General features: G+C 46.1%; 1 protein-coding gene across 1 annotated transcript; it reads right to left on the bottom strand.

Annotated features, from left to right (window-relative positions):
- Positions 1–464: 464 nt before the first annotated feature.
- Positions 465–22,293, bottom strand: LOC146541987 (uncharacterized). The gene is made up of 6 exons (XM_085215149.1): positions 22,247–22,293; positions 16,581–16,639; positions 10,225–10,332; positions 5,955–6,075; positions 650–712; positions 465–531 (listed from the first exon to the last, which is right to left on the bottom strand). Exons 2-6 carry the CDS (start codon positions 16,605–16,607, stop codon positions 527–529), a joined length of 324 nt encoding a protein of 107 aa, XP_085071275.1. The 5' UTR covers positions 16,608–16,639; positions 22,247–22,293; the 3' UTR covers positions 465–526.
- Positions 22,294–22,993: the final 700 nt, after the last annotated feature.

Here is a 22,993-nt window from a genome sequence, read left to right as displayed (position 1 = left end):
ATAGAAACCCCATAGCCCCCTTCCTGACCCCATAACCCCATAGACACCCCATATCTGCTTCATAGACCCCATAACCCCCTTCCTGACCCCATAACCCCATAGAGACCCCATAACCACCCCATAGACCCCATAATCCCCTTCCTGACCCCATAACCCCATAGAGACCCCATAACCCCCCCCAACCCCATAACCCCATCGAAACCCCATATCTGCTTCATAGACCCCATAACCCCTTCCTGACCCCATAACCCCATAGAGACCCCATAACCACCCCATAGACCCCATAATCCCCTTCCTGACTCCATAACCCCATAGAGACCCCATAACCCCCTTCCTGACCCCATAACCCCATAGAGACCCCATAATCACCCCATAGACCCCATAACCCCCTTCCTGACCCCATAACCATCCTCCCAGACCCCATAACCCCATAGAGACCCCATAACCCTCCCGACCCCATAACCTCTCACCCCAAACTTGGCCATGATGAAGGCTCCCGCTCCCACTCCGATCCCAATAACGCTCTTCACCCTACAATTATAGGGTCGGCAAGAGGAAAAAGGATCTTTATGGGGTCGAAACCCCCAAACACCCAAAAACCGGGCGACCCTATAAGCTGCCCGACCCTATAAAAAACCCTATAACTCACTTGAAGTGTTGGAGGATATATGGGATCGTCTCGGCCAGCTGCTCCAGGGACGGGTACTGGTACCTGGGAACGGGGGATTTGTAGGGTCGGGGGGGTTGTGGGGTTTTTATGGGGTCGGAGGGGGGTGGTTATGGGGTCTATGGGGTGGTTATAGGGTCAGGAAGGGAGTTCTGGGGTCTGTGGGGTGGTTATGGGGTCAGGAAGGAGGTTACAGGGTCAGGAAGGGGGTTATGGGGTCTTTATGGGGTTATGGGGTCTCTATGGGGTTATGGGGTCTGTGGGGTGGTTATGGGGTCTATGGGACAGATATGGGGTCTCTGTGGGGTTATGGGGTGGTTATGGGGTCTCTATGGGGTTATGGGGTCTGTGGGGTGGTTATGGGGTCTATGGGACAGATATGGGTCTCTATGGGGTTATGGGGTGGTTATGGGGTCTCTATGGGGTTATGGGGTCTGTGGGGTGATTATGGGGTCTGTGGGGTGGTTATGGGGTCAGGAAGGAGGTTATAGGGTCAGGAAGGGGGTTATGGGGTCTTTATGGGGTTATGGGGTCTGTGGGGTGATTATGGGGTCTGTGGGGTGGTTATGGGGTCTGTGGGGTGGTTATGGGGTCAGAAAGGAGGTTACAGGGTCAGGAAGGGGGTTATGGGGTCTTTATGGGGTTATGGGGTCTGTGGGGTGATTATGGGGTCTGTGGGGTGGTTATGGGGTCAGGAAGGAGGTTACAGGGTCAGGAAGGGGGTTATGGGGTCTTTATGGGGTTATGGGGTCTGTGGGGTGGTTATGGGGTCTATGGGACAGATATGGGTCTCTATGGGGTTATGGGGTGGTTATGGGGTCTGTGGGGTGGTTATGGGGTCAGGAAGGGGGTTACAGGGTCAGGAAGGGGGTTATGGGGTCTCTATGGGGTTATGGGATCTGTGGGGTGGTTATGGGGTCTGTGGGGTGGTTATGGGGTCTGTGGGGTGGTTATGGGGTCAGGAAGGAGATTATAGGGTCAGGAAGGGGGTTATGGGGTCTCTATGGGGTTATGGGGTCTGTGGGGTGGTTATGGGGTCTATGGGACAGATATGGGTCTCTATGGGGTTATGGGGTGGTTATGGGGTCTCTATGGGGCTATGGGGTCTGTGGGGTGATTATGGGGTCTGTGGGGTGGTTATGGGGTCAGGAAGGAGGTTACAGGGTCAGGAAGGGGGTTATGGGGTCTCTATGGGGTTATGGGGTCTGTGGGGTGGTTATGGGGTCTATGGGACAGATATGGGTCTCTATGGGGTTATGGGGTGGTTATGGGGTCTCTATGGGGTTATGGGGTCTGTGGGGTGGTTATGGGGTCTGTGGGGTGGTTATGGGGTCAGGAAGGAGGTTATAGTGTCAGGAAGGGGGTTATGGGGTCTCTATGGGGTTATGGGGTCTGTGGGGTGGTTATGGGGTCTGTGGGGTGGTTATGGGGTCTATGGGACAGATATGGGGTCTCTATGGGGTTATGGGACAGATATGGAGTCTCTATGGGGTTATGGGATCTGTGGGGTGGTTATGGGGTCTGTGGGGTGGTTATGGGGTCAGGAAGGAGGTTACAGGGTCAGGAAGGGGGTTATGGGGTCTTTATGGGGTTATGGGATCTGTGGGGTGGTTATGGGGTCTATGGGACAGATATGGGTCTCTATGGGGTTATGGGGTGGTTATGGGGTCTGTGGGGCGGTTATGGGGTCAGGAAGGAGATTATAGTGTCAGGAAGGGGGTTATGGGGTCTCTATGGGTTTATGGGGTCTGTGGGGTGGTTATGGGGTCTATGGGACAGATATGGGGTCTCTATGGGGTTATGGGACAGATATGGGGTCTCTATGGGGTTATGGGATCTGTGGGGTGGTTATGGGGTCAGGAAGGAGGTTATGGGGTCAGGAAGGGGGTTATGGGGTCAGAAAGGGGGTTATGGGGTCTATGGGACAGATATGGGGTCTCTATGGGGGGTTATGGGGTGGTTATGGGGTCAGGAAAAGGGTTATGGGGTCTCTATGGGGTGGTTAAGGAGTCAGGAAGGGGGTTATGGGGTCTGTGGGGTGGTTATGGGGTCTGTGGGGTGGTTATGGGGTCAGGAAGGGGGTTATGGGGTCTATAGGGTGGTTATAGGGTCCCTATGGGGTTATGGGGGCTATGGGACAGATATGGGGTCTCTATGGGGTTATGGGGTCTAAGGGGTGGTTATGGGGTCAGGAAAAAGGGTTATGAGGTCTCTATGGGGTGATTATGGGGTCAGGAAGGGTGTTATGGGGTCTATGGGGTGGTTATGGGGTCAGGAAGGGGGTTATGGGGTCAGGGGGTCAGTTATAGGGTCTAGAGAGAAGTTATGGGGTCTTTGGGGTCTGTGGGGTCTCTATGAGGTCTATGGGGTCTCTATGGGGTCTTTGGAGTCTATGGGGTCTCTGGGGTCTCTCTGGGGTCTTTGTGGGGTCTATGAGGTCTGTGGGGTCTCTATGGGGTCTGTGTGGGGCTCTATGAAGTCTATAGGGTCTGTGGGGTCTGTGGGATCTCTATGGGGTCAGTATGGGGTCTATGGGGTCAATGGGGTCTCTATGGGGTCTGTGGGGTCTCTATAGGGTCAATATGGGACTCTGGGGTCTATGGGATCTATGGGGTGTCTATAGGGTCTATGGGGCCTATGGGGTCTATGAGATCTCTACGAGGTCTATGGAGCCTATAGGATCAATATGGGGTCTATAGGGTCAGTATGGGGTCTATAGGATCAGTATGGGCCTCTATAGGGTCAATATGGGGTCTATGGGTCACTGGGGTCTCTATGGGGTCAATATGGGGCTCTATGGAGTCAATGGGGTCAACATGGGCTCAGTATGGGGCTCTATGGGATCTATGGGGTCTCGATGGGGACTATGGGGCTTATGGGGTCAATATGGGGTCTATGGGGTCTGTATGGGGTCCCTATAGGGTCCCTATGGGTCCCTGTGGGGTCTGTATGGGTCTCCATGCGTCCCCCTGTCCGCTAGGGGGCACTATGGGTTCACTATAGGGTCTCCATGAGTCTCTATGGGGTCCCTATGGGGTCCCGATGGGGTCTGTATGGGTCTCTATGCGTCCTCCTGTCCGCTAGGGGGCACTATGTTGTCCCTATAGGATCTCAATGAGTCTCTATGGGGTCCCTATGCGTCCCCCTGTCCGCTAGGGGGCGCTATGGGTTCATTATAGGGTCTCAATGAGTCTCTATGGGGTCTCTATGCGTCCCTATGGGGTCTGTATGGGTCTCTATGCGTCCCCCTGTCCGCTAGGGGGCGCTATGTTGTCCCTATAGGGTCTCAATGAGTCTCTATGGGGTCTCTATGTGTCCCTATGGGGTCTGTATGGGTCTCTATGCGTCCTCCTGTCCGCCAGGGGGCGCTATGTTGTCCCTATAGGGTCTCTATGTGTCCCTATGGGGTCTGTATGGGTCTCTATGTGTCCTCCTGTCCGCTAGGGGCGCTATGTTGTCCCTATAGGGTCTCAATGAGTCTCTATGGGGCCTCTATGCGTCCCTATGGGGTCTGTATGGGTCTCTATGCGTCCCCCTGTCCGCTAGGGGGCGCTATTTTGTCCCTATAGGGTCTCAGTGAGTCTCTATGGGGTCTCTATGCATCCCTATGGGGTCTGTATGGGTCTCTATGTGTCTCCCTGTCCGCTAGGGGGCGCTATGTTGTCCCTATAGGGTCTCAATGAGTCTCTATGGGGTCTCTATGCGTCCCCCTGTCCTCTAGGGGGCGCTATTTTGTCCCTATAGGGTCTCAGTGAGTCTCTATGGGGTCCCTATGTCTCCCTATGGGGTCTGTATGGGTCTCTATGCGTCCCCCTGTCCGCTAGGGGGCGCGATTTTGTCCCTATAGGGTCTCAGTGAGTCTCTATGGGGTCTCTATGCGTCCCTATGGGGTCTGTATGGGTCTCTATGCGTCCCCCTGTCCGCTAGGGGGCGCTATTTTGTCCCTATAGGGTCTCAGTGAGTCTCTATGGGGTCTCTATGCATCCCTATGGGGTCTGTATGGGTCTCTATGTGTCTCCCTGTCCGCTAGGGGGCGCTATGTTGTCCCTATAGGGTCTCAATGAGTCTCTATGGGGTCTCTATGCGTCCCCCTGTCCTCTAGGGGGCGCTATTTTGTCCCTATAGGGTCTCAGTGAGTCTCTATGGGGTCCCTATGTCTCCCTATGGGGTCTTTATGGGTCTCTATGCGTCCCCCTGTCCTCTAGGGGGCACTATGTTGTCCCGATAGGGTCTCAATGAGTCTCTATGGGATCCCTATGCGTCCCCCTGTCCGCTAGGGGGCGCTATTTTGTCCCTATAGGGTCTCAGTGAGTCTCTATGGGGTCTCTATGCGTCCCTATGGGGTCTGTATGGGTCTCTATGCGTCCCCCTGTCCGCTAGGGGGCGCTATGTTGTCCCTATAGGGTCTCAATGAGTCTCTATGGGGTCTCTATGTGTCCCTATGGGGTCTGTATGGGTCTCTATGCGTCCTCCTGTCCGCCAGGGGGCGCTATGGATTCATTATAGGGTCTCAATGAGTCTCTATGGGGTCTCTATGCGTCCCTATGGGGTCTGTATGGGTCTCCATGCATCCCCCTGTCCACTAGGGGGCGCTGTTCGTTCCCTATATGGTCTCAATGAGTCTGTATGGGTCTCTATGCGTACCCCTGTCCGCCAGGGGGCGCTATGGAGTCCCTATAGGGTCCCTATGTGTCCCTATGGGGTCTTTATGGGTCTCTATGCGTCCCCCTGTCCGCTAGGGGGCGCTATGTTGTCCCTATAGGGTCTCAATGAGTCTCTATGGGGTCTCTGCGTCCCTATGTGTCCCTATGGGGTCTGTATGGGTCTCTATGCGTCCGCCTGTCCGCTAGGGGGCGCTATGGGTTCCCTATAGGGTCTCAATGAGTCTCTATGGGGTCTCTATGCATCCTTATGGGATCTGCATGAGTCTCTATGCGTCCTCCTGTCCGCCAGGTGGCGCTATGGGTTCCCTATAGGGTCTCAACGAGTCCCTATGGGGTCTCTGCGTCCCTATGTCTCCCTATGGGGTCTGTATGGGTCTCTATGCGTCCTCCTGTCCACCAGGGGGCGCTATGGGTTCCCTATAGGGTCTCAACGAGTCCCTATGGGGTCTCTGCGTCCCTATGTCTCCCTATGGGGTCTGTATGGGTCTCTATGCGTCCCCCTGTCCGCTAGGGGGCGCTATGGGTTCTCAATGAGTCCCTATGGGGTCTCTGCGTCCCTGTGTCTCCCTATGGGGCGCTGTGTTTCCTCCAGGCCGCAAGGTGGCGCTGTTCGTTCTCCGTACCCAGCCGGAAATGGCGGAGCGCGGCGCTGCATTCCGGGCGGCTCCACTTGGAGGCGGAAAAAATTCTTGGCGATTTCCTCCATCTCGTCGTGGGCGAACAGAGCCGAGAAGCACGAATCGGCTGCCCGAAAACACACAGATTCCGAACTTTATCCCAAAAACGGCCCCAAAAAGGGAAAAGCCCCACGGTTTGACCCCCCAAAATGGCCCCGAAAGCAACGAAATCCCACATTTTTACCACAAAAACGGCCCCAAAAGCAACGAAATCCCACGATTTGACCCCAAAATGGCCCCAAAAGCAACGAAATCCCACGATTTGACCCCAAAATGGCCCCAAAAGCACCAAAATGCTACAATTTGATCCCAAAATTGCCCGAAAATCACCAAAATCCCAAATTTTTACCACGAAAATGGCCCCAAAAGCAGCAAAATCCCACGATTTGACCCCAAAATGGCATAGAAATACCAAAATCCCAGGATTTGACCCCAAATGGTCCCAAAAGCAACGAAATCCCAAATTTTTTACACAAAAATGGCCCCAAAAGCAACGAAAGCCCACAATTTGACCACAAAATGACCCCAAAAACAGAGAAATTCAGTGATTTTAACCCCAAAATGGCCCCAAAAGCAACAAAATCCCACAATTTTTAACCCCAAATGGTCCCAAAAGCAACGAAATCCCAGATTTTTTACCACAAAAACGGCCCCAAAAGCAACGAAATCCCACGATTTGACCCCAAAATGATCCCAAAAGCAACAAAATCCCAAATTTTTACCAAAAAATGGCCCCAAAAGCAACAAAATCCCACAATTTTTAACACAAAATGGTCCCAAAAGCAACAAAATCCCAAATTTTTACCACAAAAATGGACCCAAAAGCAACGAAATCCCACAATTTGACCCCAAAATGGCACAAAAATACCAAAATCCCACAATTTGACCCCAAAATGGCCCCATAGCAACAAAATCCCAAATTTTGACCCCCAAAATGACCCCAAAAGCAACGAAATCCCACGATTTGACCCCAAAATGATCACAAAAGCACCAAAATCCCACAATTTTACCACAAAAATGGCCCCAAAAGCACCAAAAGCCCACGATTTGACCCCAAAATGGCCCCAAAAGCAGCAAAAGCCCAAATTTTTACCACAAAAATGGCCCAAAAGCAACAAAATCCCCAAATTTTCCCCAAAATGGTCCCAAAAGCAACAAAATCCCAAATTTTTACCACAAAAATGGCCCCAAAAGCAACGAAATCCCACAATTTGACCCCAAAATGGCACAAAAATACCAAAATCCCACAATTTGACCCCAAAATGGCCCCATAGCAACGAAATCCCAAATTTTGACCCCCAAAATGGCCCCAAAAGCAACGAAATCCCAAATTTTTTACCACAAAAATGGCCCCAAAAGCAACGAAATCCCACGATTTGACCACAAAATGACCCCAAAAACAGAGAAATTCAGTGATTTTAACCCAAAAATGGCCCCAAAAGCACCAAAATCTGGGAATTTTACCACAAAAATTGCCCCCAAAACAGCAAAATCCCAAAATTTTACCCCAAAAATGGCCCAAAAAGCAACGAAATCCCAAATTTTTACCCCAAAATGATCCCAAAAGCACCAAAAGCCCACGATTTGACCCCAAAATGGCACAAAAATACCAAAATCCGGCGATTTGACCCCAAAATGGCCCCATAGCAACGAAATCCCATATTTTGACCCCCAAAATGGCCCCAAAAGCACCAAAATCCCACAATTTGACCCCAAAATGATCCCAAATGCATCAAAATCCCAAATTTTTTACCACAAAATGGCCTCAAAAGCACCAAAATCACACAATTCGACCCCAAAATGGCCCCCAAAGCACCAAAATCCCAATTTTTTACCCCAAAAATGGCCCCAAAATACCAAAATCCTACAATTTGACCCCAAAAATGGCCCCAAAAGCACCAAAATCCCAATTTTTTACCCCAAAAATGGCCCCAAAATACCAAAATTCTACAATTTGACCCCAAAAATGGCCCCCAAAAAAGAGAAATCCAGTGATTTTAACCCCAAAATGGCCCCGAAAACAGAAAAATCCCCCAAATTCCCCCCCAAAATCCCCATAAGATCCCCAATAAACCCGCCCAAAATCCCTTTAAATCCCCCAAAATGCCCCAAAATCCCCCAAGTGACCCCAAATCCCCCAAATTTCCCCCATTATCCCCCACGCGACCCCAAAAACACCCCCTAAAAACCCCCAAAATCCCCATAAAACCCCAAAAAATCCCCATAAAACCCCCTCAAAACCCACAAAATCCCCTAAAATCCCCCCAAATGCCCCCCAAAATCCCCCAACTTTTCCCCCAAATCCCCCAAACGACCCCAAAACCACCCCCTAAAATCCCCCAGATCCCCCCTAAAACCTTCCAAAAATCCCCAAAATCCCCACAAAATCCCCATAAAATCCGCATAAAACCTCCCCAAAATTCCCCAAATCCCCCCAAATCCCTCAAATCGACCCCAAATCCCCCCAATTTCCCCCATTATCCCCCACGCGACCCCAAAACCATCCCCTAAAAATCCCCATAAAATCCCCATAAAACCCCCCAAAACCCCACAAAAGCCCCACAAAAGCCCCCAAAACCCACAAAATCCCCACTAAAGCCCCCCAAATCCCCCCAAAACCCCCAAATCCCCCAAATTTCCCCCATCATCCCCCATGCGACCCCAAAACCACCCCCTAAAAATCCCCCCCCAAAAAACCCATAAAACCCCGCAAAATCCCCATAAAACCCCCCAAAACCCCACAAAATCCCCATAAAACCCCCCAAAACCCCACAAAATCCCCATAAAACCCCCCCAAATCCCCCAAATCGACCCCAAATCCCCCAAATTTCCCCCATTATCCCCCACGCGACCCCAAAACCACCCCCAAAAACCCGCCCAAAAATCCCCATAAAACCCCCCAAAACCCCATAAAACCCCCCAAAACCCCACAAAATCCCCATAAAACCCCACAAAATCTCCATAAACCCCCCCCAAATCCCCAAATCGACCCCAAATCCCCCAAATTTCCCCCATCATCCCCCATGCGACCCCAAAACCACCCCCTAAAAATCCCCCCAAAAAACCCATAAAACCCCGCAAAATCCCCATAAAACCCCCAAAACCCCACAAAATCCCCATAAAACCCCCCAAAACCCCACAAAATCCCCCCCAAATCCCCCAAATCGACCCCAAAACCCCCAAATTTCCCCCATTATCCCCCACGCGACCCCAAAACCACCCCCCAAAAACCCGCCCAAAAATCCCCATAAAACCCCCCAAAATCCCCATAAAACCCCCCAAAACCCCACAAAACCCCACAAAATCCCCCTAAATCCCCCAAATCCCCCCAAAACCCCCAAAATCCCCCAAATTTTCCCCATCATCCCCCACGCGACCCCAAAACCACCCCCTAAAAATCCGCCCAAAAATCCCCATAAAATCCCCATAAAACCCCCCAAAATCCCCATAAAACCCCCCAAAACCCCACAAAACCCCACAAAATCCCCACAAAAGCCCCCCAAAATCCCCCAAATCCCCCAAATTGACACCAAATCCCCCAAATCGACCCCATTATCCCCCACGCGACCCCAAAACCACCCCCTAAAAATCCCCCCCAAAAAACCCATAAAACCCCCCAAAATCCCCCTAAAAACCCCCTAAAACCCCCCTAAATCCCCTAAAATGCCCCCAAATCCCCCAAAATCCCCCAAATTTCCCCCATTATCCCCCACGCGACCCCAAAACCACCCCCAAAAACCCGCTCAAAAATCCCCATAAAACCCCCAAAATCCCCATAAAACCCCCCAAAATCCCCCTAAATCCCCCAAATCCCCCCAAAACCCCCAAATCCCCCAAATTTCCCCCATCATCCCCCATGCGACCCCAAAACCACCCCTAAAAATCCCCATAAAATCCCCAAAAAACCCCTCTAAACACCCCAAAATCCCCATAAAACCCCCCAAAACCCCACAAAATCCCCATAAAACCCCCATAAAACCCCCACATTGACCCCAAAATGCCCCCAAATCCCCCAAATTTCCCCCATTATCCCCCACGCGACCCCAAAACCACCCCTAAAAATCCCCATAAAATCCCCATAAAATCCCCATAAAACCCCCAAAATCCCCATAAAACCCCTAAAACCCCACAAAATCCCCCCAAAATCCCCCCTAAATCCCCCAAATCCCCCCAAAACCCCAAAAAACCCAAATCCCCCCCCAAAACCCCATAATACCTGTATGGCCCACGTCGGGGAAGCAGAGCACTGCTGGCCGCCCGCCCCGCTGCGACCCACAGCTGCGACTCCGACGATCCCAAAAGGGGTTTCCACGGCCGCCGTGCGCTGAAACGACCCCAAAACCCCACTTTTTGAACCCAAAATCAACGCCTGCCTGGAAGGGATCCCAAAATGACCCCAAATGAGCCCGGAATTGACCCCAAAAGGACCCCAAAAGGACCCAAAATGACCCAAAAATGACCCCAAAAGGACCTGAAATGGCCCCAAAATGAGACAAAATAACCCCAAAATGAGCCCCAAAAGGACCCAAAATGACCCAAAATTACCCAAAAATTACCCCAAATGACCCCAAAATGACCCCAAAATGGCCCAAAAGGACCCCAAAATGAGCCCCAAAAGGACCCCAAAATGAGCCCCAAAAGGACCCAAAAGGACCCCAAAATGAGCCCCAAAAGGATCTAAAAGGACCCAAATGACCCCAAATGACCCCAAAATCCCACTTTTTGAACCCAAAATCAACGCCTGCCAGGAAGGGATCCCAAAATGACCCCAAATGAGCCCTCAATTGACCCTAAAATGACCCCAAAATGAGACAAAATGACCCCAAAAGGTCCCCAAAATGACCCCAAAATGAGCCCCAAAAGGACCCAAAATGAGCCCCAAAAGGACCTAAAAGGACCCAAATGACCCCAAAAGGACCCCAAAATGACCCCAAAATGAGTCCCAAAATGACCTGAAAGGACCCCAAATGACCCCAAATGACCCAAAATGACCCAAAATCCCACTTTTTGAACCCCAAATCAACGCCTGCTAAGAAGGGATCCCAAAATGACCCCAAATGAGCCCTGAATTGACCCCAAATGAGCCCTGAATTGACCCCAAAAGGACCGGGAATGGCCCCAAAATGACCCTAAAATGACCCCAAAATGAGCCCAAAAGGATCTAAAAGGACCCCAAATGACCCCAAAATGAGACAAAATGACCCCAAAATGAGCCCCAAAAGGACCTAAAAGACCCCAAATGACCCCAAATTGCACTTTTTGAACCCAAAATCAACGCCTGCCAGGAAGGGATCCCAAAATGACCCCAAATGAGCCCAGAATTGACCCCAAAAGGACCTGAAATGGCCCAAAAATGACCCCAAAAGGACCAGAAATGACCCCAAAAGGACCCCAAAATGACCTCAAAGGACCCAAAATGACCCCAAAATGACCCTAAAATGAGACAAAATAACCCCAAAATGAGCCCCAAAAGGACCCCAAATGACCTGAAATGGCCCCAAAAGGACCTAAAAGGACCCAAAATGACCTGAAATGACCCAAAATCCCACTTTTTCAACCCAAAATCAACGCCTGCCTGGAAGGGATCCCAAAATGACCCCAAATGAGCCCCGAATTGACCCAAAAATGACCCTAAAATGACCCCAAAAGAACCCCAAAATGAGCTGAAATGGCCCCAAATGACCCAAAATGACCCCAAAATGACCCCAAACTGACCTGAAAAGACCCCAAAAGACCCAAAATTACACAAAAATGAACCCAAATGACCCCAAAATGACCAAAAATGATCCCAAAATGTCCCCAAATGACCCCAAAAGGGCCCAAAATGACCCCAAAATGACCTAAAAGGACCCAAAATGACCCCAAAAGACCCAAAATTATCCCAAAAAGATCCCAAATGACCCCAAACAATCCCAAAATGACCCAAAATGACCCCAAATTGACCCAAAATGACCTGAAATGGCCCCCAAAGGACCCAAAATTACCCCAAATGACCCAAAATCGCACTTTTTAGACCCAAAATCAACGCCTGCCAGGAAGGGATCCCAAAATGACCCCAAATGAGCCCTCAATTGACCCTAAAATGACACCAAAAGGACCCCGAAAGGACCCAAAATGAGCTGAAATGACCCCAAATGACCCAAAAGCCACCAAAATGACCTGAGAAGACCCCAAAAGACCCAAAATTGCACAAAAATGAACCCAAATGACACAAAATGACACAAAATGACCCCAAAATGACCCCAAATGACCCAAAAGGGCCCAAAATGACCCCAAAATGACCTGAAATGACCTGAAATGGCCCCAAAATGACCCCAAATTACCCAAAAATGAGACAAAATGACCCAAAATGACCCAAAAAGACCCTAAAATGGCCCAAAATGACCCCAAAATGAGCCCCCAAAGGACCTAAAAGGATCCCAAAATGACCTAAAAGGATCCCAAAATGACCTAAAAGGATCCCAAAATGACCTAAAAGGACCCCAAAATGACCCCAAAGGACCCCAAAATGACCCCAAATGACCCAAAGTTGCACTTTTTGAACCCAAAATCAACGCCTGCCAGGAAGGGATCCCAAAATGGCCCCAAAATGACCCAAAAGACCCCAAAATGATCCAAAATAACCCCAAAATGTCCCTAAATGACCCCAAAAGGACCTGAAATGGCCCCAAAATGACCCAAAAGACCCCAAAATGATCCAAAATAACCCCAAAATGTCCCCAAATGACCCCCAAAAGGACCTAAAATGACCCCAAATGACTCCAATATGACCCCAAACTGACCTAAAAAGTCCCCAAAATTACCCCAAATGCCCCCAAATGCCCCCAAACGACCCCAAATGAGCCCTGAATTGACCCCAAAATGACCCAAAATGACCCAAAAGACCCAGAAATGACCCCAAACTGACCTAAAAAGACCTCAAACGACCCAAAATTACACAAAAATGACCCTAAATGACCCCAAAAGGACCCAAAATGACCCCAAATCATCCAAAATGACCCTAAAATGCCCCAAAATTTGCCCTAAATTGACCCTAAATGACCCAAAATGACCCAAATTGACCCAAAATGAGACAAAATAACCCAAAAATGACCCAAAAGGACCCAAAAGGACCCAAAATGGCCCCCAAACGACCCAAATTGACCCAAAATGACCTAAAAGGACTCAAAATGACCCCAAATGACCCCAAAATGACCCAAAATGACCAGAAATGACCCAAAATGACCCCAAAATGACCCCAGTTGACCTTTTTTACCCCAAAATTCCCCATTTTTAACCCAAAGTTCCTCATTTTTAACCCAAAATCCCAATTTTTACCCTAAAATTTCACTTTTTTTATCCCAAAGTCCCCATTTTGACCCCAAATTCCCCATTTTTACCCCCAAATTCCCCATTTTTGACCCCAAATCCCCATTTTTAACCCCAAATTCCCCATTTTTACCCCCAAATTCCCCATTTTTTATCCCAAATCCCCATTTTTAACCCATTTCCCCTTTTTTATCCCAAAATTTCCATTTTTTGCCCCAAAATTTCCATTTTTTTGACCCAAAATTTCACTTTTTTACCCCAAATCCCATTTTTTTACCCCAAATCCCCATTTTTTCCCCCAAATTCCCCATTTTTACTCCAGTTTTACCCCTTTCTGCCCCAAAATTCCATTTTTTGCCCCAAATTCCATTTTTAACTCAAAATTCCCCATTTTTAACCCAAAATTTCACTTTTTTACCCCCAAATTCCCCATTTTTAAACAAATCCACCCATTTTTACCCCAAATTTCCCCTTTTTGTCCCCAAATTTCCATTTTTTGCTCCCCAAATTTCCATTTTTTCCTCAAAATTCCCTATTTTTAACCAAAAACCCCCATTTTCAAACCCCCAAATTCCCCATTTTTTGACTGAAAATTCCACTTTTTTATCCCCCAAATCCCCATTTTTCGACCCAAATTCCACTTTTAACTCAAAATTCCCATTTTTAACCCAAAATTTCACTTTTTTACTCCCAAATCCCCATTTTTGACACAAATTCCCCATTTTTAACCCAAAATTTCACTTTTTTACCCCCAAATTCCCCATTTTTAATCCCAAATCCCAATTTTGGCCCCAAAATCACCATTTCTACCCCCAAATTCCCCATTTTTGACCCCAGTCCCCATTTTTTAAACAAAAATCCCCATTTTTAACCCTTTTTCCCCTTTTTATCCCCAAATTTCCATTTTTTTGCCTCAAAATTCCCTATTTTTAACCAAAAATCCCCATTTTCAAACCCCCAAATTCCCCATTTTTTGACTGAAAATTTCACTTTTTTTATCCCCCAAATCCCCATTTTTCGACCCAAATTCCATTTTTAACTCAAAATTCCCATTTTTAACACAAAATTTCACTTTCTCATTCCCCCAAAATTCCCATTTTTACCCCAAAATTCCCCATTTTTTACCCCAAAATCCCCATTTTTAACCCGTTTTCCCCTTTTTATCCCAAAATTTCCATTTTCTGCCCCAAAATTTCCGTTTTTTTGACCCAAAATTTCACTTTTTTACCCCCAAATCCCCATTTTTAACCCAAAATTTCACTTTTTTACCCCCAAATTCCCCATTTTTAAACAAAAATCCCCATTTTTACCCCAAAATTCCCCTTTTTATCCCCAAATTTCCATTTTTTGCCCCCCAAATTTCCATTTTTTTGCCTCAAAATTCCCTATTTTTAACCAAAAATCCCCATTTTCAAACTCCCAAATTCCCCATTTTTTGACTGAAAATTCCACTTTTTTATCCCCCAAATCCCCATTTTTCGACCCAAATTCCATTTTTTAACTCAAAATTCCCCATTTTTAACCCCAAATTTCACTTTTTTTGCCCCCAAATCCCCATTTTTGACACAAATTCCCCATTTTTAACCCCAAAATTCCCATTTTCAACCCCACTCCCCATTTTTAATCCAAAATCCCCATTTTTAACCCAAAATCCCCATTTTTTGACCACAAATTTCCCCTTTTTTAACCCCAAAATCCTCATTTTTAACCCATTTTCCCCTTTTCATCCCCAAATTTCCATTTTTTGTCCCAAAATTTCCATTTTTTTGCCCACAAACTCCCTATTTTTAACCAAAATCCCCCATTTTCAAACCCCCAAATTTCTCCATTTTCAAACTCAAAATTTCACTTTTCTACCCCACAAATCCCCATTTTTACCCCAAATTTCCCCATTTTTAACTCGTTTTCCCATTTTTTGCCCCAAAATTCCATTTTTTTGCCTCAAATTTCCGTTTTTAACTCAAAATCCCCCATTTTTAACCCAAATTTTCACTTTTCTACCCCCAAATTTCCCATTTTCAACCCCAAATTTCCCCATTTTCAAACCTAAAACTTCACTTTTTTTAATCCCCAAATCCCCATTTTTACCCCCAAATTCCCCATTTTTAACTCCGGTTTTCCCCCTTTTTTGCCCCAAAATTCCATATTTTGCCCCCAAATTCCATTTCTAAGTCAAATTTCCCCATTTTTAACCAAAATTTCACTTTTTTTTGTCGCAAATTCCCCATTTTCAACCCAAATTTTCCCCATTTTTAACCAAAATTTCACTTTTTTTGTCACAAATTCCCCATTTTCAACCCAAAATTTCCCCATTTTTAAAACCAAAATTTCACTTTTTTTATCCCAAAGCCCCCATTTTGACCCCAAAATCCTCATTTTTACCCCCAAAGTTCCCCATTTTCAACCCCAGTCCTCATTTTTAAACAAGAATCCCCATTTTAACCCAAAATTTCACTTTTTTACCCCCAAATTTCCCATTTTCAACCCAAAATTTCCCCATTTTCAAACCTGAAATTTCGCTTTTTTAATCCCCAAATCCCCATTTTTAACTCCTGTTTTCCCCTTTTTTGCCCCAAAATTCCACTTTTTGCCCCCAAATTCCGTTAAGTCAAATTTCCCCATTTTTAACCAAAATTTCACTTTTTTTGTCGCAAATTCCCCATTTTCAACCCAAATTTTCCCCGTTTTTAACCAAAATTTCACTTTTTTTGTCGCAAATTCCCCATTTTCAACCCAAAATTTCCCCATTTTTAAAACCAAAATTTCACTTTTTTTATCCCAAAGCCCCCATTTTGACCCCAAAATCCTCATTTTTACCCCCAAAGTTCCCCATTTTCAACCCCAGACCTCATTTTTAAACAAGAAACCCCATTTTAACCCAAAATTTCACTTTTTTACCCCCAAATTTCCATTTTCAACCCCAAAATTCCTCATTTTTAACCCAAAATTCCATTTTTAACTCAAAATTCCCCATTTTAACCCAAAATTTCACTTTTTTACCCCCAAATTCCCCATTTTCCACCCCAAAATTCCTCATTTTTAACCCCAAATTCCATTTTTAACTCAAAATTCCCCATTTTAATCCAAAATTTCACTTTTTTTTACCCCCAAATGCCTCATTTTTAACCCAAAATCCCCATTTTCCAACCCAAAATCCCAATTTTTTGACCCAAAATCGCCATTTTTTACCCCAATTTTCCCCATTTTCACCCTCACCCCCATTTTTGCCCCAAATCCCCATTTTTTACCCCAAATTTCGCTCACCTGAACGTCCTCAGCGCCGTCCGCCATTTTCTTCTCAGAGATTTGGGGCAAATTTGGGCCTTTTTGGGAAAATTTTGGGGAAAAAAAAGAGAAAAAATGGGAAAATTCGGGTTAAAAATGGGAAATTTGGGGGAAATTCGGGGGAAAAAATGGAAATTTGGGGGAAATTTGGGTAAAAATCAGAAAATTTGGGTAAAAAAAGAGAAAATTGGGCGTTCTGGGGGAAAATGGGAAATTTTGGGTTGAAAAAGTGAAAATTTGGGGAAATTTTGGGTTAAAAAGGGGAAATTTAGGTGAAATTTGGGGGAGCAAAGAGAAAATTTGGGTAAAATTGGGAAAAATTGGGTGAGAATCAGAAAATTTGGGGTAAAAAAAGGAAATTTGGGCAAAATTTGGGGAAAAAAGGAAATTTGGGGTTAAGAATGGGAAATTTGAGGTTAAAAATGTGAATTTTTGGGCAACTTTGGGGCAAATTTGGGCCGTTTTGGGAAAATGTGGGGAAAAAAAAAGAAAAATTGGGGAAATTTGGGTTGAAAACGGGAAATTTGGGGTTGAAAAAGTGAAAATGTGGGGAAATTTGGGTTAAAAATGGGAAATTTGGGGTTAGAAAAGTGAAATTTGGGGGAAATTTTGGGTTAAAATGGGAAAATTAGGTGAAATTTGGGGAAAAAAAATGAAATTTAGGTAAAAATGGTAAAATTTGGGTCAGAATTAGAAATTTTGAGTAAAAAAAGAGAAAATTGGGTGAATTTTGGGGTAAAAAAGGGAAATTTGGGGCTAAAAATGGGAAAATTGAGGTTAAAAATGTGAATTTGGGGGGAATTTGGGGTTGAAAGAGAAAATTTGGGGAAATTCTGGGTAAAAATGGGAAAAATTCAGAAATTTGGGGTAAATATGAGAAATTTGGGGTTAAAAAAGTAAGATTTGGGTGAAATTTGGGGGAAAAAGAGAAAATTTGGGGACATTTGGGTTAAAATGGGAATTTTTGGTTAAAAATGGGAAAATATGGGAAAATTTAGGGAAAAAAAGAGAAAAAATGGGTAAAATTGGGAAATTTGGGGTTAAAATGGGAAATATGAGGTTTAAAAAGTGAAATTTTGGGGAAATTTTGGGTAAAAAAGGGAAAACTGAGGAAATTTGAAGTAAAAACGGAAAAATTTGAGAAATTTAGGGTAAAAATGGGGAATGTGGGACAAAATTGGGTAAAAACTGGAAATTTGGGGTTAAAAATGGGAAATTTGGGAGAAAATTAAAAAGGTTGAAATTTTGGACATTTTGAGAAATTTTGGGGGGAAATTTTGGGATACTGGGAAAATTTTAAAGCAAATTTGGGACTTTTTGGGTTATTTGCAGAATTTGGGGGGAAATTTGGGAAATTTTGGGTCAATTTTGGGGAAAATTGAGGAAATTTGGGGAAAATTTGATGAAATTTTGGAGATTTTTGGACAATTCGGAGAATTTTGGGACCTTTGGGGAAATTGGGAGGAAATTTTGGGGCAAATTTGGGTCTTTTGGGGTCATTTTATGGAAATTTGGGGCCATTTTGGGGAAATTTGGGGTCATTTAGGGGAAACTGAGGAAAATTTGGTGAAAAAAATGTGAAATTTTGGGAAAATTTTGGGGTAAATTTGGGCCTTTTGGGGTCATTTTGGGAAAATTTGGGACATTTTGGGGCAAAAAAAGAAATTTTGGGAAGAAAATGTGAAATTTTGGGGAAATTTGATTAAATTTTGGAGATTTGTGGATATTTGGGGGAAATTTGGGGACATTGGGGAAATTTGGGGGCAAATTTGGGACTTTGGGGGCAAAAAAAGGAAATTTGGGGTAAAAATGTGAAAATTAGGGAAAATTTGATAAAAATTTGGGACAATTTGGGGACGCTGGTGGAAATTTTGGGGCAAATTTGGTTTTTTTTGGGGTCATTTTGGGAATTTGGGGAACTTTGGGGGAAAATTGAGGGAAATTTTGGGGCAAATTTGGGACTTTTGGGGAAAATTCGGGATATTTGGGGGGGTAGAGGGAAAATTGGGGCAAAAAAAAAGGAAAATTGGGGCAATTTTGATGAAATTTTGGACATTTTGGGAAAATTTGGGGACATTGGGGGAAAATTTGGGACTTTTTGGGTCATTTGGGGGAAATTCGGGTCCATTTTGGGGCAAATTTGGGACATTTTGGATCATTTTGGGAAAATGTGGGGGGCAAAAAAAAATGGGGGAGAAAAGGAAAATATTTCAGGAAATTTGGGACATTTTGGGGTAAAATAGAGGAATTTTGGGACCTTGGGGGAAAATTGGGAAATTTGGGCTCAATTTGGGACATTTTGGGACATTTTGGGGCAGCCTGAGGGATTTTGGGGCCTAATGGGAGAATTTTAGGGTTAATTCTGGACAATTTGGGGTCAGTTTTGGCCGATTTAGGGTGAAATGTTCCCATTTTGGGACAATTTTTGCCCATTTTTGGTCAATTTTTGTGCATTTTGGGGCATTTTGAGTCCAATTTTGAGTCATTTTCAGAACATTTGGGGAAATTTGGGGGGGAATTTTGGGGCATTTTGGGGCCCTTTGAGTAAATTTTGGGGCATTTGGGGGCTGTTTGGAGGCTCCCTCAAACACACAGTGAGAACGGGGTCGATTTTGGTTGAAAATTGGGGGATTTTGGTCAATTTGGGGTCAGCTTTTTTGAAATTCAGGAAAATTAGGGGAAATTGGGGAAATTTGTGGGAGAATTTGGGATATTTGGGGAATTTATGGGAGGATTTGGGGAAATTCAGAATTATTTGGGGAAAATTGAGGGAAAATTGGGGTATTTTGGGGACATTTGGGGGAAAATTTGGGATATTGGGGGAAAATTGGGGGTTATTTGGGGAAAAATTGGGGTTATTTGGAGCAATTTGGGGGAAATTGGTGATATATGGGGGACATTTGGGGAAAAATTGGGTTATTTGGGGAAATTTGGGGATATAAGGGGAAAGTTGGGGACATTTGGGGGAAAACTTGGGGAAAATTGGGGAAATTGGGGGAAAATTTGGGATGTATGGGGTAAAATGGGAGAAATTTGGGGTTTATTTGGGGAAATTTGGGGGAAAAATGGGGATATTTGGGTAAAAAGGGGAAATTTGGGGGAATTTGGGGAATTTGGGGATCTTTGGGGGAAATAGGGGGAAACTGGGGGAAATTTGGGGGAAAATTTGGGGTAATTTGGGGATATTTGGGGAAAAAAGGGGGAAATTTGGGGAATTTGGGGAAATTTTGGATATATGGGGGAAATTGTGGGAAATTTGGGGATCAATTTTGGGTCAAAATTGGGGGATTTTGGTCAATTTGGGGTCAGCTTTTGGGCATTTGAGGACATTTTTGGCCATTTTGGGGCATTTGAAGGGAAAACTGAGCAGATTTGGGGGCATTTTGGGGCTCTTTGGAGACTCCCCCAAACCCATAACCAGAATGGAGTCAATTTTTGGTCAAAATTGGGCGATTTTGGTCAATTTGGGATCAGATTTTGGGCATTTTGGGGCATTTCTGGCCATTTTGGGGCATTTGAAGGGAAAACTGAGCAGATTTTGGGGCATTTTGGGGCTCTTTGGAGACTCCCCCAAACCCATAGAGAGAATGGGGTCGAATTTGGTTCAAAATTGGGGGATTTTGGTCAATTTGGAGTCAGCTTTTGGGTATTTTGGGGCATTTTTGGCCATTTTGGGGCATTTGAAGGGAAAACTGAGCAAATTTGGGGGCATTTTGGGGCTCTATGGGGACTCCCTCAAACCCATAGAGAGAATGGGGTCGAATTTGGGTCAAAATTGGGGGATTTTGGTCAATTTGGGATCAGGTTTTGGGCATTTGGGGGCATTTGTGACCATTTTGGGGCATTTGAAGGGAAAACTGAGCCAATTTGGGGGCATTTTGGGGCTCAATGGGGACTCCCCCAAACCCACAGAGAGAATGGGGTCGAATTTGGGTCAAAATTGGGGCATTTTGGTCAATTTGGGATCAGATTTTGGGCATTTCTGGCCATTTGTGACCATTTTGGGGCATTTGAAGGGAAAACTGACCAAATTTGGGGGCATTTTGGGGCTGTTTGGAGACTCCCTGAAGCACACAGAGAGAATGGGGTCGAATTTGGGTGAAAATTGGGGGATTTTGGTCAATTTGGGATCAGATTTGGGGCATTTGGGGGCATTTCTGGCCATTTTGGGGCATTTGAAGGGAAAACTGAGCAGATTTGGGGGCATTTTGGGGCTCTTTGGAGACTCCCCCAAACCCATAACCAGAATGGGGTCGAATTTGGGTGAAAATTGGGGGATTTTGGTCAATTTGGAGTCAGGTTTTGGGCATTTCTGGCCATTTGTGACCATTTTGGGGCATTTGAAGGGAAAACTGAGCAAATTTGAGGGCATTTTGGGGCTCTATGGGGACTCCCTCAAACCCACAGAGAGAATGGGGTCGAATTTGGTTCAAAATTGGGGCATTTTGGTCAATTTGGGATCAGATTTTGGGCATTTCTGGCCATTTGTGACCATTTTGGGGCATTTGAAGGGAAAACTGACCAAATTTGGGGGCATTTTGGGGCTGTTCGGAGACTCCCTGAAGCACACAGAGAGAATGGGGTCGATTTCGGGTGAAAATTGGGGGATTTTGGTCAATTTGGGATCAGATTTTGGGCATTTTGGGGCATTTTTTGCCATTTTGAGGCATTTGAAGGGAAAACTGAGCAGATTTTGGGGCATTTTGGGGCTCTTTGGAGACTCCCCCAAACCCATAGAGAGAATGGGGTCGATTTTGGGTCAAAATTGGGGGATTTTGGTCAATTTGGGATCAGGTTTTGGGTATTTTGGGGCATTTTTGGCCATTTTGGGGCATTTGAAGGGAAAACTGAGCAAATTTGAGGGCATTTTGGGGCTCTATGGGGACTCCCCCAAACCCATAGAGAGAATGGGGTCGAATTTGGGTCAAAACTGGGGCATTTTGGTCAATTTGGGATCAGGTTTGGGGCATTTCTGGCCATTTGTGACCATTTTGGGGCATTTGAAGGGAAAACTGACCAAATTTGGGGGCATTTTGGGGCTGTTTGGAGACTCCCTGAAGCACACAGAGAGAATGGGGTCGATTTCGGGTGAAAATTGGGGGATTTTGGTCAATTTGGGATCAGATTTGGGGCATTTGGGGGCATTTCTGGCCATTTTGAGGCATTTTAAGGGAAAACTGACCAAATTTGGGGGCATTTTGGGGCTCTATGGGGACTCCCTCAAACCCACAGAGAGAATGGGGTCGAATTTGGTTCAAAATTGGGCGATTTTGGTCAATTTGGAGTCAGGTTTTGGGCATTTCTGGCCATTTGTGACCATTTTGGGGCATTTGAAGGGAAAACTGACCAAATTTGGGGGCATTTTGGGGCTGTTCGGAGACTCCCTGAAGCACACAGAGAGAATGGGGTCGATTTCGGGTGAAAATTGGGGATTTTGGTCAATTTGGGATCAGATTTTGGGCATTTGGGGGCATTTCTGGCCATTTTGGGGCATTTAAAGGGAAAACAGAGCAAATCTGGGGGCATTTTGGGGTTCTATGGGGCCCCCCCCGGACCTATAGGGACAACGAGGCCACTCGGGTCCCCATTTTGGGCTGAAATCGGGTGATTTGGGGCCCCTCCCCCCCCCAGCCACCTTCACTTGCCTTTGCCGAGCGCTTCCCCTCCCCCCCCCCACGCGGGGAACCCCCCCGAAGCCACGCCCCCAAACGTGTGACGTCACGGCGCGGGGGGGACCCGGGGGGGATCCCCGCTGGGCGGCGATGAACCCAAATCTGACCCCAAATTGACCAAAATACCCCAAATTTTACCCGAAATCGACCCCGTTCTCACTGTGTGCTTCAGGGAGTCTCCAAAGAGCCCCAAAATGCCCCAAAATCGGCTCAGTTTTCCCTTCAAATGCCCCAAAATGGTCACAAATGGCCAGAAATGCCCAAAACCTGATCCCAAAATGACCAAAATCCCCCAATTTTGACCCAAAATCGACCCCATTCTCTCTGTGTGTTTGGGGGAGTCCCCATAGAGCCCCAAAATGCCCCCAAATTTGCTCAGTTTCCCTTCAAATGACCCAAAATGATCATAAATGCCCCAAAATGTCCAAAATCTGATCCCAAATTGACCAAAATCGCCCAATTTTGAACCAAATTCGACCCCATTCTCTCTATGGGTTTGGGGGAGTCCCCATAGAGCCCCAAAATGCCCCCAAATCGGCTCAGTTTTCCTTTCAAATGCCCCAAAATGGCCAAAATGCCCCAAAATGCCCCAAACCTGACTCCAAATTGAACAAAAATCCCCCAATTTTGTCCCAAAATTGACTCCATTCTTGTTATGGGTTTGAGGGAGTCTCCAAACAGCCCCAAAATGCCCCCAAATTTGCTCAGTTTTCCCTTCAA

The sequence above is a fragment of the Meleagris gallopavo genome, unplaced genomic scaffold, assembly GCF_905368555.1.
Source record: "Meleagris gallopavo unplaced genomic scaffold, MGAL_WU_HG_1.1 scaffold_6, whole genome shotgun sequence".
NCBI lineage: Eukaryota > Metazoa > Chordata > Aves > Galliformes > Phasianidae > Meleagris > Meleagris gallopavo.
This window is presented reverse-complemented; position numbering and strand designations above follow the sequence as displayed.

What these genes read in the sequence shown, in the direction of transcription:
- LOC146541987 (XM_085215149.1), bottom strand. Translation starts at nt 16,607, where the DNA reads ATGGCGGACGGCGCTGAGGACGTTCAG. An exon ending in ACGGCGCTGAGGACGTTCAG is followed by an intron (nt 10,333 to 16,580) that starts GTGAGCGAAATT and finishes GGGTCGTTTCAG; the next exon opens with CGCACGGCGGCCGTGGAAAC. An exon ending in CCCCGACGTGGGCCATACAG is followed by an intron (nt 6,076 to 10,224) that starts GTATTATGGGGT and finishes GTTTTCGGGCAG; the next exon opens with CCGATTCGTGCTTCTCGGCT.